Consider the following 16,787-nt stretch of genomic DNA (forward strand, 5'->3'; position numbering starts at 1 on the left):
TGGGATACATAGCCTGACTCATTCTTGATGAAGTGTGCTGATCCTTTGTAATCACTGCTTCCTTTTCTAGATATTCACCAATCATCTCTTAATGATTGGTTCTGAAATTTTCTTAGCAATTGAAATCAAGATTTTTGGCCCAGAGTCAGTAATGTTTTACTTCCCTTTTTTTTTTTTTTTTTTTAAGAAACTGTACTTTGCCCTTTAAGAGTACCTCTCCCATCAACCAGCTCTTTGAGAACCTGAGGATATAGCTCTTCTGGGCCAGGTTACTTGAATTCTGCAAGGGTAGCTTGCTGCTCTTTTACTATCTCCATACTGAGTTTGGATATTAATTCCCTCTTAGTCATTTTTGTTCTATAATTTTTGAGTACAACAGTCATTTTCTTTTTGTGAAGAAGAGAAATTAAGAATAAAATATCACTGTCCTGTTATCATTATCTCATTTGCCCCATGCAAAGATTCTCTGGTATCTTTGAGCTTCCTTTTTCCCCCTCCCACTATAGCTTTAAAAAGCCTTTTTTTATTACCCTTAGTTTCTATCAGTTTCATGGTTCCCCCATGAAATAACATAGATAAACAATGGAGAATTTATAACTATCAGAGGACAGTAGTTGTCACTATCCTATACATTTGGAAAAACTAGAGTTAACCCAAATTGGGTAGTGGTTTCCTCCTTGCCAGAGGTCTTTTAGTAAAGACTAGATAAATACATAACAGGAACATTATAAAGAAGAATCTTATTCAGGGAGAAGGAAAGATTTAAGGAAAAAGTCTGGATAAATTGTGGTAGGGATGGGAGATTAGATGATCTATGAGAAATCAAGGCTTGGTATAAGGACACTAGAAAGGTTCTATGTATGTATTTGCATCAAACAATAATCCAATTAAGAATTAGAGAAATTTAGAGAAATTTCACAAATGGTAAATTAAGAAATTTGCTGGGCAGGTAAAATGCTAATAAGTTTCTGGATGGTGTTATACATGCTCCTTACTCATAATGGATGTATTTAACTTTTAACTTTTTGCTTCTGATCCTCATCTCTTTCCTAGTGTACCTTTGGTATTCCTGCTAATTTTTAGGAGTAGTTCATCTATAAGATACATTTGTCAGTCTGAGAATTTTACTGTAATGGAGCAAATGTTCTTCTAGATGTAATCCACTTCCCTGCCACAGGATTTTTAGAGTAATAGGCAGTCTTGGATAGATAGTACTCTTGAGGCTAATCATCCTCAATCAAGCCTGATAGGCTTTTCAGGTTTGACACAAGACTAACCCCTGGATTTGAGAAGGTAATTGAGTAGCAAAGTTCAACAAAGTATATAGCAAGAAAAAAAATGGGGCAGGATTTTGACATTTCTTGGTTCATAGTTGGTCACTTCTCTCTTAGTAAATGGATGAAGCACTAAATGGTCATTATGTAAATGGCAGGGAGAAGATCTTCTGAAAAAATAACTGAAAAAAATGATAAAAGGAGTGTGCTCTCCTATTTCCTCTATCAGTATTCCTTCTTCCCTTCTAGAAGCCTCCTATAGGGTTGGTAAATATGACTAATTTTTATTCTTATCATCCTAGTAATACAAAGCAGCTCTATGACTTGGAACAGAGAAAGGATATCTCTTTACTGCATAATATGCTGAAAACATGGAAACAAATTAAGTTTCTCCGCCAACAACAAGGATTTACAAGTACACCTATAAAGCTTCATTTTCAAAGGTGACTTATCATATCTGCTTCCATAGTTCCCACAACTACACAGAAGTGAATGGGAATCCATTTAGCTTAGGTGCACTCATAGTGTTAGTGAAGGCAAGAGAGAGAAAAACTCGTGGTGTACTGATACCTTTTGTGTTGTGATGGTAGTGGGAACTCTCATCACTTTCTTAAGGGAAATATTTCTGGAGTCAGCAGAAGTAGCCCCCAGATTTCTCTTTCAGGAGAATGGCATTGAACTATTGCTAGGTAGTTCAGTCAAGGCAATAGAGAGTCAGCAAGCATTTATTAAGCATTTGTTATGTGCCAGTCATTGTGCTAAGCACTGAGGATACAAATAAAGGCAAAAATCAGTTCTGCCCTCAAGGAGCACAAAGCCTATTGGGAAAGACAACATGCAAACAACTTTGTACTAACAGGACAAATCAGAAATGATCTGAGAGTAAAGATGTAACCGGAGAAGTGTTAAAAGTTTTAAATTCTAGCATTTAGGATTATGTTCATTGTCTTTAGCAAACTGATGACTGATGGCTTAAATAAAGAATTCTCCTTTCTGCTACCTATTAACCTGTTAATTCCTAACATGGTATTTAAGCTCTTTAAGCTTTTAATCACTCTAAGCAACCATCTGAGTACTAGGCCAACTCCAGATCAAAGGTAATATGGGAGAAAATTCTAGACACACTTTTTCCATAAATTCCAATTAGCTTTAAAGGATTTTGGAACTAATAAACCACCTATTTGAGGGATATTTGGCTCTTTGGGTCCAACTTAGTTCTGAAGTGAAACTCATGGGGACAATGTAGGCCAGAATTTTGTTCTTCGAAACCATTTAAGTTCAATTTAATCCACCTAATGAATTACCAGACTGCTAAAGAAGCTTTTCTCCATGCTATTAAATATGTTTCTTAAATAATCTTTTTTATTCAGGTTTTTATTATGCCTAGTTTTATTCAATTTCATAATTATTATGTATATCATTAATTATATACCAATATTAAATACTTCATATATGATTTCTTTTTTTTAGTTTTTTCTCATGTAATACAGTTAGCTGCTTGTTCAAAATTTAAAAATTTTAAGGGGAAACATTGCTTATATTTACCTATAAACTTCTTTTCTGAACCTTCAATAGTAATTTGACTTTTATTTTAGGACTATTAATAATAATAACTATTATTTATATAGCAGTTTAAAGTTAGCAAAGTGACTTATGCATGTTAAAAATACATTCATATTTGACCTCCACAATAAACCTACAAAATGAGTATTACAGACGTTATTATCCTCATTTTAAGGATAAAGAAACTGAACTTCAGGGAGATTAAGTGATTTACCTATAGCCACACACAGTTATAAATGTTATTCAGGACCTGGTTTTCATCTGATTCTTAATCCAGGACTCTTCTCATTGCTTCACACTACCTTCATTTAATACCGCTGTTAAAAATACCTTAATAGAAAAACACACCCAATAATTGGTGGACTCTGGACTCTGTCCATTAATCGAATCATATTCATTATAGTGCAATGCAAAGAGGGGCTAGCCTGAGAGAATTGAATATGAATCCTGACTCTTGACATTTATTAGCCATAGGACTATGGCAGTAAGGTAATTTCATTGAATCTAAGCTTTTTTTGTCCATTAGATATTTGAAGTATCTTCTCACAGTTTTTGCGAAACTCCAGTAAGATTGTATATAAGACTATTACAAATCTTAAAGTACTAGATAGATACTAATTAGCTGTGATTATTTACATGAGATCTACAATTATTTTTATAAAAGATTTGTTTTGTAAGTCTCTAAATACTAAATACTTCTACAGTTATATTTTAAATAATTTTATGCTCAACTAGGTTAAAAATAAATATAATTGATGAACAAGAACAAGAAGTACTAACGAGAGTATCTGATACAGAGGCAAATTCCAAAGAAGACCCTAAGAATGGGGAAAATCAGGAGGTACTCATATTTTAAAAGAAGTAGAATTAAACTTTCAGTTTTAAGAGCCCAAAATGTTTCCTTGTCAGCTAGTAAAGGTAAATAATGCTATCTAAAATAAATATGGCAGATTATGAGAAATGCAATTTTAAATACTCTTGAATCTGGGAATTAAAATAGAAAAGTCATCATAATAGAAAAGCTATGATATTACAAATTATGAAAATTTGTTTACTGATTTTCAGAGCTTTTCACATTTAACATCAGAGTATGAAGAAACAGAATTTGCAAGAATAAAACAACCTACTTTAATACCACAACTTTCTTTGACTGCAGAAGTAACAAACTTGTACAAGTGTTCTGTGTAAGCTAATTTGTATAGTTGTTTATTTTGTAATATTTCTTCTATTTTTAGAAATACTTAGGTTGTTTTTCCATATCCTATTCCACACTTTTAATATGTTGTGTTTTGGGACTTTTTTTTTTTTTTGCCATGTTCAGACTATTGAAAAATAAAGGGACAGGAAAAAATAACACTAAAATATCTTTACTGGTTAAAAAAACAAAACAAAACAAAAAAAAAAAAAACTAGTGAATCTCTTTACTGGAAAAAATTTTGTCTATTACTCCTCCCTTATACCATAATGTTCCCTTCCTAATTCTGTAACAATATGTTCATATAAATTTTATCTACTTAAAATATAATCTTTTTAGATTTACAGAGGACAAAAAAAATTGAAGTAGTTAACCCAGGACCAGTAATCAGATGTAATTATGCTTTTTAAAATTGCCCTCCATTCTTTTCGTGTTTTTTTCCCTTCCTCTACTTGCTTCTCCCTCATAGTTAAGTTAATGACAGACAGTAAAGAAAAGGTTACATACAAACATGATGGGACTCTAGAACTGAACTCTCTTTCTTAATTACACCATGATTCCAGAGTACAAGAAAAAGGCAAGAGAAGGCTGAAGTCAGTTACCTAAATGTTGTTCAGAACTTGAGGCAAATCACATTCCATAATTTATCCTCTTCTACACAACTTGAATTTTCCATTCCCCCTAAATAAGGGATAGAATGTGATGTTCTAAAGAGCAAGCAAATATTTATCCAATTATAAAATTACATTAACCTTCAGGCCTCAGTTCCCAAGAGACAGTTCTGTTTATAGGTAGGTCAAGATTGAATTCCCACATAGTGCTATTCCAAGAAGTTATTGTCTAGGTAACAAAAACTTTAGACTGGAAGAAGGAGGACACTATTTGGAGAAGTGATCATGGTGGTACCTAGTCTGAAAAAAAATATAATAGCAGCTCAGGGAACTTGCTGGATGCTAAGAATAGATGAGAAGAACTGAGAGAAAAGTAAAACCTCTAGCTGATAGTGGAAAACAGCAGATGCTAAGAACAGAGATTCAGATGCTACATAAGTGAATTTTCTACTCTCTGATCTCACTTTTTTTTCCAATACCATGGACACCACAGCTCCAGGCTGCAGAAGTCTGTTTGGGTCATGACATCCAGTACCATAGTAAACAACCACATAGTACCAGGACATCAAAGCTCTGAATTGTTGGCATAGGCCTGGTTCAGCACTGGTGCAGCAGCTCTCTGAACTGCCAGAAAACTAAGGAACAAAGGAAAAAGAACAAGTTACTGGAAAAGGGACATTGTGTGTGGGGTGAGGGGAAAGTGAGGGAGTGTATCTCTGTAGCCTAAGGGACAGAACTCAGCGTCCAGTTAGGGCCAGTTCTATCTACCAAAATGTCATTTGGTGGAAAGATCTAAGCTAGTGAATTCTTAATTGCCCAGTATGAGAGAAGACTTGAGATACTGAGATCTAATCCCTCAAGGAAAACATCTTTAGAGGGGAGAGAGTTAGGAAGTGAACGCCTGGGAGAGGGGTAGACTAAAATTACTAAGATTTCAGGAAAAAGGAACTTTGAACTTAAATAAATCAACAGAGAAAACATTAACACAAGGAAACATGATCTCTAGATCTAGTAAATGAGTTCAGGTCTCTGAATAAATCTAAAGGAAAATGATCCAACAGTTAATGAGACAGAGGAGCCTGTAAAATATAAGACTACTGAACCACAACACTGGTTCAAAAATGCTTCAAAAGAGAAACAAGAATTATGAGGACATAATTTATAATCCATAGCAAAAATAGAATCAGAAAAACTAGAATCTGCCATGGCAAATCTCACCAAAGAAACAAAACTGAGAACAATAGATTGGAAATACAAATATGCAGATGTGAATAGAAGAGAAATAGTATTAAAGAAAAATGTGCTTACTATGCAAGCAAAACACACTGATCTTGAAGATAGGATGCATAGAGACAGCCTAAGGATCATCAGTCTCCCAGAAGAACATTATAGGACAAAAACACCTCCAGATACAAAGGAGGGGAAATTTGAAAACAGACCTATACTGAACTCAATAGAAAATGTAAGAACAATAATGTATTCTGAAGAGCAATGGAACTTAAGATGCAACTCAAGATGGCCTACCTTGCAAATCTGAACTTAACTATACATGAAAATAAAATGTATATTCAATAATAAAGGGATATTTGAAATATTTTTAGAAAGAAAACCAGAACTGAAGAAAATATTTGCTGCTTGAACAAAAATGGAGGCTTGAGTAAATACAGCAGCTAAGTATGACAGCAACAACAGAGCAACAGCAGAAAGACCAGTAAGAGATTTCTTTCTAAATGTACACAAGAAGATGGGTGAAATAGAAATTCATTGGTATAACAGTGAAGATAGGGGTCTGGGACAATAAAGACAGAACCTGACAGCACCCTGCTTAACAGATGAATCAGTATTTTTTGTTTTCTGAAAATACAACACAGAAGGGTGTGTGAAAGAGGGGAGAAAAAAAGAGAAACAGAGATGTTCTCAAGTAAAATTGAGTGGTACCAATGACTGAAAGGTGAACTCTGTGGTCTCAGCAAAAGAAGAGGCTGAATAAAAGGGTGGAGGAAGGACTGAAAAAGGGAGAAAGGAATTGGGATAGGGTTCTACTGATGAGTGCTCCTGTGGATAAAGATGGATGATCAGTAAAGGGAGATAGGGGCTTTGTGCTGGATGTGGCTTGGGGCATTTGGTCCTTGAAAAGTCCAGTCATCCTATCTCCGGAAGGACAGATTTGGAATTCCAGGGACAAATGGCACCTGGGGAAATTGGAGAGCCTGGATCCAGGGGGTAGAGATATTGTGGCATTCTCAGAAAGGGAACAAAATAGTGGTCTGAATAATGAAAATTGTGGTACAGGAGGAGTCATACCGTCTCCTCTCTCACACCTTGCAATAAATGGCATTGTTTTGATAATGAGGCATAATGAAAAAGGGGACTCCCTGAGGCAAGCCCTACTTTTCTAAATTGGGTCACAAAGGGTTGGACATGACTGAACAGCAGCAACAAAATGTAACCATGAAATCTGGCTGGCTTTGAGTACATCCTTGGCTTTTAGATACTCTGATCAAATAGTTCCTTTTGTTGTCCAAAGCCTTTCCTCTAACAAACTTCCAAACCAGGTTCTTTCTATCCTTAGTCCTAATTTAGTCTTAAGGCCATTTTGTAGAGTCAAACAGGTTATGCCAATAAATAAGAACTCTGCTCATTTCCCTAGCTTCTCATTCTCAAGAAGACAGTTTTTTAATTACCTTCATTATATATTTATAATAGAAAAAAGATTTTACATATTCTGTCACTAGTAATGTTTCCTTCCAACAATAAGAGATAATTAGATGACACAGTAGATAGAGATCCAGAGTCCTGGAGTCAGGAAAACCTGAGTTCAAATCTGACCCCAGACATTTACTAGTTGTGTGACCCTGGGCAGGTCATTTAATGCTATTTACCTCAGTTCTTCATCTGTAAAATGATCTGGAGAAGGAAATGCAAACCATTCCATTATCTTTGCCAAGGAAACCTTAAAGGAATTGCAAATAGACAGGACTAAAAAAATGACTAAACAACTTGTGTGTATGGTGAAATGATACTTGCCATCTTAAGTATTATTGATTCTTGCTAAAGAAATTCATAGAATGTGTGTGTGGTGTATGTGTGTTTAAATGAAGTCTTTTTGAATTCTAGTTTGATGGCCCACTCTACTACTTCTCTACACATTGATCTTTTAAGCATTTATTAAGCAAATACTTTACTAACATCTAGAAGTTATTACATTAATGAATGAATTTTGAATATGTGTTCTTGGAAGCAGTAAAATCCAATTTACTTTTTTTATACTAATTTAGATTGGCATCCTCACAATTTGATTGAAATAAAGTATTTTTATGTACCAGGGTAGAAAGGCTTTTATGTATTCAGTGGCATACTATTGTGTGTTCTAGGGAATCAGCCTACCTAAATTTACAAAGGTTCCTGATTAGATCTTTGTCGTGGAAATGCTTTTTTTTTTTTTTAACCTCCAGAAGTTCATAGTGGTACTGGTTGTCAGGCCTTGGGTATACCTTATCTGAAGGTATCAAAGAAAGTCCTGAAGTAAACAGCAGAGATTCTAAACTATATTCAAGTAAATGTTTGGTTTTAAAATACATAATGTGCACTCTATGATAGGATAGTCATATGTTGTCAGGATAAATAATGAAAGGAACTTTTTTTTCATTCATTTTACTTTCATAGGATGATTTAAATGTTTGTTTACTTTTAAATTTTTAGGCATGAACAAAGGAGGAGAGCCAGAGTTCAAAAGCTTAAATATTTTATTAAAATATTTTACAATGATAAACAGGTTTCTTGCACTTCAGCATCTCCTCTGCAGCTGGATTTTAAAGTCATATTTCAGCAGATTTTCAATATTCAACTAATAAACTGGCCTGAAACTATTCGCTTAGAGGTATGTCATCAAAATTTCTATGACAATTTTTTTTTTCTATTTCTTTTTACAAACTCATTCCCTATTACTGTTCTTAACATCTTTATATATAATATATAATATAAAGACAAAGATTATATATAAGACCATTGTATAAGATCATTGTATATGGAAAAAGTGATTTAATATATATTTGAGCTGTTCTTCATGTTATTTAAACTATGATTCAATTATTATGCAACCATAGTAGAAGAGGAAGGCCATCGTTTAATGTGTGTAAATGCAAATATTATAACAATTATAAGTGTAGTAAAAGTCTGCCCCATATATGACTGGAATCTTTAATTTTTTATCAAGGGGAGAAAATAAGAGAGGAATAGGAAAGAGTAGAGGCTGAGTGGGAAGGACTGATGATTGGAGAGGAATTAGACCTTAAATTAGAAACAGTAAAAGAAAGAATAAAAGATACCAGGAACTTATCATAAACAGAAAAAAATATTTTTTTGAATCCCTCTACTTTTGCTTTTAAAGTTTATATTGCTTTGCAGAATCAGATGCTGGGTTTATTTTTCTTATTCCAACCACCTTCCACTTATCATCATAGAAAACTCATTGTTAATTCAGGACTATTGATAAAGTATTTTAATACTGAAAAGTTCCATTTAGTAAAGGTATAAGATTAGTATATCCCTATAGAATCTGTCATCATTAACAGATATACCTTTCATAATTCAGTTTTTGTTCATATAGAGAGCCTTTTGTATTTGCTCATTTTATTCTCCCAACAACACTGTTCCCAATATTATCACTAACTTAAAGGAGCCTTAGGCATAGAAAGGTGAAATCATTGGCCCCAAAACATCTCCTAAGCAGCAAAGTCAAAATCCAAGTCTGAGCCTTTAGATTCTCAAGGAACCTGAATGGTTTGGATTTTCTTCCAGTGTGACATGCATGTCACAGTAGACTTCTGCAATGAACATATACCTTCAGTGTTTTGAAGAATACTTCTCTTATACTTTTAGGTGTACTTGCCTGGGAACCAGGACACTATAAAGGTCTGGTTCCAGCTCTGTCAGTAACTAGCTGGGTGACCTTGGCTACAATCTTTTGAGGATCTCAGTTTATTTACTTAAAAAGGGTTTGGTCTTGATCAATGAGGTTCTCTGAATGGGGCATGGAGCCCTTTGGTGAAGATCCATGAGATCAAAACTATTTTACCCCAATAGGACTAAGATGCTTGAATTTAAAATACAATAAGTAGAAATAGCTATTATGTACAACAGAAACTTTTTGGGGTTCTCAATAATTTTAATTATATAAGTATAAAGATTCTGACAAAGCCTTAGCAACAAGAGAGAGAAATTCCATTTAAAATAACTGTAGACAAAATAAAATATTTGGGTGTCTTATCTGCTAAGCAAACCCAGGAACTATATGAATACAGTTACAAAACTCTTCTTACACAAATAAAGTTTGATTGAAAAAATTGAAAAAATAATCAATTGCTCATGGGTAGTCCAAGCTAATATAATAAAAAATGACAATTCTACCTAAGTTGATTTGTTTATTCAGTGCCATACCAATCAAACTGCCAAAAAAATTTACATAACTAGAAAAAAAATAACAAAATTCACCTGCAAGAACAAAAGGTCAAGAATATCAAGGAAATTAATTGGAAAAACACAAAGGACTGGGCTTAGCAATACCACACCTAAAACTGTATTATAAAGCATCAATCATCAAAACCATTAGGTATACTGGCTAAGAAATAAGGGTGGTGGATTAGTGGAATAGGTTAGAAACACAATAACCAATGAACTATAGTAATCTAGTATTTGATAACCTCTAAAACTCCAGCTTCTGGGATAAAAACTTAAGTATTTGACAAAAATTGCTGGGAAAACTAGAAAATGAAACTCAGCCTAGAACTACATCTTTACTCCATATAAAAATAAGGTGAAAATGGGTACATGTTTGGGTATAAAGGTTGATATCACAAACAAATTAGGAGAGCAAGGGATAGTTTACCTAACAGCTCTTTGGAAAAGGAAGGAATGTATGACCAAAGAATTAGAGAACATTATGAAATGCAAAGTGGACAGTTTGGATTACATTAAATTAAAAAGTTTTTGTAGAAACAAAACCAATGTAAGATTAAAAGGGAAATACAAAGCTGGGAAAAATTTTATAGTCAGTGATTCTGATAAAGACCTCATTTCTAAATTATATAAAGAACCATTTCAAACTTAAAGGTACATGTCATTCCTCAATTGATAAATGGTCAAAGGATATGAACAGACAATTTTCAGATGATGAATTTAAAGCCATCTATAATCATATGAAAAATGCTCTAAATCACCATTGAAGAGAGAAATGCAAATTAAAACAACTTTAAGGTCCCACTTCACACCTCTCAGATTGGCTAAAATGATAGGAAAACATAATAATAAATGTTGGGGGGGGGAATGTGGGAAAACTGGGACACTAATGCATTGTTGGTGGAGTTGTGAAGTGATCCAGCCATTCTGGAGAGCAATTTGGATCTGTATCCAAAGAACTATAAAAGTGCACATACCCTTTGACCCAAAATTCATTTTGGGGTCTTTATCCCAAGGAAATCATAAAAGAGGGAAAAGAACCTACATATGCAAAAATGTTTGTAGCAGCTCTTTTTGTGGTGGCAAAGAATTGAAAAATGAGTAGATGCCCATCAATTGCAGAATGGCTGAATAAGTTATAGGAAAGTAACGAAATATTTATTCTATAAAAAGTGATGAAGCTGATTTTAAAAAGGCCTGGAAATATTTACACAAACTGATGCTGAGTGAAACAAGTAGAACCAGGAATATAGTGTGCATAGAAACAGTTTAATGATCAAAGATGAAAGACTTGGTTCTTTTCAGTGGTTCAGTGATCCAAGGCAATACCAATAAACTTTGGATAGAAAGTGCCATCTGCATCTAGAGAGAGACCTATATAGAATGAATGTAAATCAATAGAAGCCATGAGTTTTGTTTTTTTTCCTCTAATGGTTTTTCCCTTTTGTTCTGATTTTTATCCCCCAACATAATTCATAAATATTTATTAAAAGTTAATGTACATGTATAACCAGGAAAAAAAAGAAAACAATAAAAAGGTGGGGGTACAGTGTAAAGATTCCTAAGATCAAAAAGTAGGAGAATCTCTGGTCTAGATGATCTAAAATTTTGTCTAGTTCTCTTTTAAGATTCCAGCTATAAATACTTGTTTCCAGTGTGATTTCATTTGTCTTACATTTAGATTTATGAAATAAGTAAAAGGACAAGCATATTGGCCAAAATATATCTACCTATACCCAGCAACACTGCACTGAAAACCAAAGCTGTTTTGGAACAGACAGAGTTTAGCTGTGATAAACTAGTCGTACCTGCATATGGAGAAGTAGGAAGCAGTGAGTTAATTGCAAATTGCATTTTCTCTTTGTATTTTCAAACTGCTGTGGCCACAACTTTTCAAGACCCTCTGCTAAAAATTCTTGAGCTACTAGGATATATGCTGGTTGAAGAGAGTACCAGTGCCAGTGAAATTGCAGAGCAACTCTTCTAGCCTATATAGCCAAGTATTTCCCTTCCTGCTCCCAGTTTGAGATTCTCTATCTCAGTGTTTCACAATAGCAACTAAAAGGAAACTTGTAGCTCTTGACTCAAAAGAAGCATATCCTTAGGAAAGATCCTTGATTTTAGATGTGTGAAGTTTTCATTCCCAAATGTAGCACTAAGCTGCTTTTTATTTTTTACTTTAAACTGTAGAAACTTTTTTTAAATTGAGAAATAACTTTTTTTCCTACTTTGCTCTCCTTTTTTTGACATACAGATGTGCCTTTTCTTCTTGACGTGACTGAAAAAGAAGAACTTTGCCTACTGACATCAGGAAAACTAAGCTATTCTTTATCATGGGCATTAGATGAAAATGGCATCCCTTTAACACCTATGTCCCAGTCACTAAGTTCTGTCTGCCACAGGTTATAAAATTTTATGTTAGAGAAGTAACATCACTCTTCAACAGTGTATTACTTAAAGCTCATGTCTGTCTTAGGGCAGCATTCCATTTCAGGCAGGTACAGACTGGTTGGTTTCCTAATCGTCAATAAGGAATCTCTTCCAGTTTCTCTAGAACAATTCAAAGCATGAATTCATTCTCTGATAGCCATGAAATTTATTGAGGCTTCATCTCTCTTTTAGCCTTGCCTTTTCTGATCATTGCCTCAGGCCTGGATCCTCCTTTATGTCTTCCCCAGTGTGAACTTCAAACAATACTGAATGAATCCTGTATTTAGGAGAAAGAAGAAATGGGGATTTCTAAGTGAAGATGATGGATCCTTTCATATGATTATATGTAGATATTAGGACAATGATTTCTACAAATTTAAAGAAGTGTTCTGAGTGTACACAAAGTTGCATTCCTTGTGTTAGTGGTTATCATTTGGGATAAGCTAAATTGTCAGAAGAATTCCCCTGGCAATTTGGGCAGTGGATAAGATTGCAGGATTTGCTGGATTTGACTGTGTCGGCAAGTCATATAAATCGCACTGAAACAGTTTTCTTATCAGGGATAGTAAACAATACGTAGGGCACTGCTCATTATCCATCCTTTTTCCCAGGCTCACATAGTTTTATAATTCCTATCAGAGCTTACAAATATGACAGGAGAAATTGGACATATCCTTTGTTGCAAGAACAGAACTGGATTTACCATGCTTTGGCAATAGTAGCCACAAGATGGGGATGGTCCCTCATTAAATCAGACTACTCTTAATGCCTTTTCATTTGATGCCTAGAAGCTATGGGGGAGAGAGACCTCTAGCTAGTATGGCTACTGAGCTCTGTCTTCATTCATACTCCTCTTAATATTTTTATTAATGAAAAACACAGATGGCATATTTATCAAATCTTAGTTTAGTACACCTCAATTATGCTAAATATATTAGCATAATATATTTAATACTGAATAATTTTATACATAATACTGAAGTCTCAGTATTAATATGTAGTATCCTATTATGGAAGATAATGAAATTGGTGGCTTAAGTTTCTAGCCTAACTCTGATAGTCAATTAGCTCACAGGATTTGTGATCCTGTACAAATATCTGAACCTTTTCAAAACTGTAAAATGAGTATCATTCCTATAGTACCTCTATAATTAATTTGTTGGGAGCAAAGTACTTTGTCAGTATGCTCTAGAAATATGGCCTAGGTAAGTTTTCCCCTGTATCTAGCCCAAGACCTCACCTAGAGTATTCAATAAATGTTTTGAGCTTATGTGCTAGAATGGAAAGACTATTCTATTCTCTGATGATCATTAACTTTTTGATCATGGGTAAACACTTAACTCTTTCTGAAACTCAGTTTCTTCATCTGTAAAACAAATATAATCCCTGTAGAAACTACTTCAAAAAGTGGTTGTGAAAATCAAATGTGATTATATATGTCTCTGTATAATTTTGTAAACTTTAAGGTACTACATAAATGTAAGCTATTGTCATAAAAATATCATAATTATATTGTTAATATGTAAATGTGACAAAATCACAGGAAAGAAAAATGATGCATATTATATTTTTCCCATATGGTAGTGTGTTAAAGAATGTGGATGCAAGAGGTGTTCCTGGAATTTCATGGCTTATTAATACTCAGAAGCTCTTCGAATGGGCAAATGAAGTCAGAATTGATCCAAATGACCCAGACTACTCAGATTTGATGGAATTCATAATGGTAAGTCTTACTGGAACAGTGTAAAATAATATATAATTATTGAAAAGAGTACCCACCTATATATTCTTGAATTTTTAGATTGAGCCCATCTCAAAAAACATAGAAAGTACACTGAACTGGAAACCCGAAACTTGGATTCTAATTCCTATTCTACTATTTAATAACCATCTGACTTTAATCAAGGCACATCATCTCCATTAGTCGTTTCCTTATTGAAAAAAATGAGATGATTTAACTAGAATGACCTTCTGAACTCTAAAAGTCAAGGAACTTTATGAATCTCATGGTAGAATGAATTATGCATTTATTAAGCTCCTACCTTGTATTAGGCTTGGAGTTTTAAAGACAAAGCAGTTGATTCAAATGAGAAGACATTCAGAGGAGTGTAACTAGTGAAAGGAGTTTTTGTCTGGGAAACCCAAAGAATGACAAGTGGAGTCAAAGTAAGGACAATCAATTATCATCCCCATACTCTTTCCAGAAACAATAGTAAATACTGATTTGATTATTGTTTCCTAATCAAGGAAGGAAAGGTGGAATATAGAAAATACTTGTTGGTGAATGGGACAATTGATAAGATATTCTGAGATATCACTTATGAATGGATATGGAGAACCAATTCTAAAAATGTGATCCTATGGCTACATGTACCTTACTTACCTGAATATCTTCATTCTTGGGGACTAGGACTGGGAGAGAGCTTTTAGCAAACATGAAGAGATATTATCAGCCAAGAGTATTTCAATAACAGTTACCAGTTGCCAGTATACTGGCTGAATTATTTCTAGAATGTCAAGACAAATAAACCTGTATAATTGATTCTGGAAAGTGTATCTGATATGGTTGTATATTTCTGAATATGTTGAGAAGTCAAGCTGTCAGAAAGCATTTATTAAGTCCCTCCCATATACCACATGCTAGTGATACAAAGAAAGACAGAAACAGTCAAGGCCCTCAAACAGCTCACATTGAGGAAATAACATTCAAACAATTATGTGCAAAGTTATATAAAAGATCAGTTGGAGTTAATCTCAGAAGACATGAACATTAAAGAGGACTGGGGAAGACCTCTCACAAAAGGCAGTATTTCAGCTGGGACCTTAAGGAAATGAGGAGATAAAGAATTCTAAGCCCACAGGGCAGCTAGTAAAAATGCACAAGATTTTATGGGAGGACTAGCAAGTAGACTAGTCACATTAAGAGGAGTAAAGTGTAAGAGAACAGGAAAGATGGGAAGGAGCCAGGTTATAAAAAGCTTTAAAAGAAAAACAGGATTTTAAATTTTATCCTGGAGGCAATAGGGAGCCACTGAAGTTTATTGAATAGAAATGTCATGGTTATGTGCATACTCATGTTAGGAAGATCACTTTGGTACCAGAGTAGAAGATGGACTGGATTAAGGAGAGACATACATGAGGTATAGTGGACATACAAGGTGTGATTTTAGAGAAAGGGCTTTCTTCACCCAAAATACCTTTCTCATCCAACTTCCTGATATTTGGGGCCAAAATAACAAATGATGGCAGAAACCCAGATAGCTTTCATTTACATAAGATGAGGAAAGTTACTCTTCACTGTCTTTGGATAATGAAATTCTGATGCAGAAGAATGTAATGTTCTTTGGTTCGGTTTTCTTGGGATCTCTGGGCAGCCTTCTTTTCAGTTCAGTAATCACTACAAGAGTAGCCAGGGACTTTAACCAGTCCAAATCCTTTATTATCTCTTTCAAAGGCTTGTCTCCTTTCCTGGGGCCAGGTTAGCTTTCTTACAGGCCTACTGCTTTCCTGCGTTCCAAGAGCTTGAGCTCCTGCCTATCTTCTCTACCCTCTCTGAATGATTCTGGCTGAGTTTGTCTGAGCTTATATGCTCTCTGATCATAGGTGTGAATCTTGTAGAACTATATTAAGTACTAAGTACATGTACTGAACTAGAGAACTGTTAAGCATCATGCTAAACTAGATAACCTTTGTATCTATCAATTCCACTGACTTAGCACCTTGTTTCAAGTTCAGAGTTCTGGCCCATAACATCTCCCACTTTCTTTTGTTTTAGAACATAAGGTGGTCATGCTCTCCCTGACTTTTCAAGGAGGTGAAAACCCCCAAAAAGGAGGTGATCACGCCCTCCCTGACATCTCAGGAAGGGAGATGAAAACACCAAAGGAAATGGGAAATCAAACCAGATTAGCTCGTTTCTTCTGAAGGGTTTCACTTGAAACAGGTATACATAAATCCATCATGAAAGGTATTACACATAATTACATAAATTACATAAGCACATAGTAACACAGGCTAGTAGTGATGTGATGTAAAGGTCCTATAGAAAGGTCAGGCAAGCGCAATTGAGATATAAGTGGACCAATGGTCTCTAAGGTCCCCAGATGTGATTGGAGTTGAGTACTTAGGGACTTCCTTTGTGGCTGGGACCTCCAACCATGGCGGGAACCTAAAGTCTCAATGAAATCTCTGTCAAGTTCGGGATGTAACCTTCATTATCAATTGGCTTGTGTCTGTGACCTCATAGACCCTATATAA

At 34.6% G+C, this 16,787-nt stretch overlaps 1 protein-coding gene across 3 annotated transcripts in view; it reads left to right on the forward strand.

Annotated features, from left to right (window-relative positions):
• The window catches only part of CC2D2B (coiled-coil and C2 domain containing 2B), a 150,127-nt gene that overhangs the window by 65,534 nt on the left and 67,806 nt on the right, over positions 1-16,787 (forward strand). For all 3 annotated transcript variants that reach the window (XM_074295942.1, XM_074295941.1, XM_074295944.1), the window contains 7 exons: positions 1,577-1,717; positions 3,573-3,678; positions 3,903-4,021; positions 8,346-8,523; positions 11,782-11,932; positions 12,355-12,502; positions 14,115-14,253. In XM_074295942.1, coding sequence (XP_074152043.1) covers positions 1,577-1,717; positions 3,573-3,678; positions 3,903-4,021; positions 8,346-8,523; positions 11,782-11,932; positions 12,355-12,502; positions 14,115-14,253 — 982 coding nt within the window. The remainder of the gene's footprint in view (positions 1-1,576; positions 1,718-3,572; positions 3,679-3,902; positions 4,022-8,345; positions 8,524-11,781; positions 11,933-12,354; positions 12,503-14,114; positions 14,254-16,787) is intronic.

The sequence above is a fragment of the Sminthopsis crassicaudata genome, chromosome 2 (genome assembly GCF_048593235.1).
Source record: "Sminthopsis crassicaudata isolate SCR6 chromosome 2, ASM4859323v1, whole genome shotgun sequence".
Taxonomy (NCBI): domain Eukaryota; kingdom Metazoa; phylum Chordata; class Mammalia; order Dasyuromorphia; family Dasyuridae; genus Sminthopsis; species Sminthopsis crassicaudata.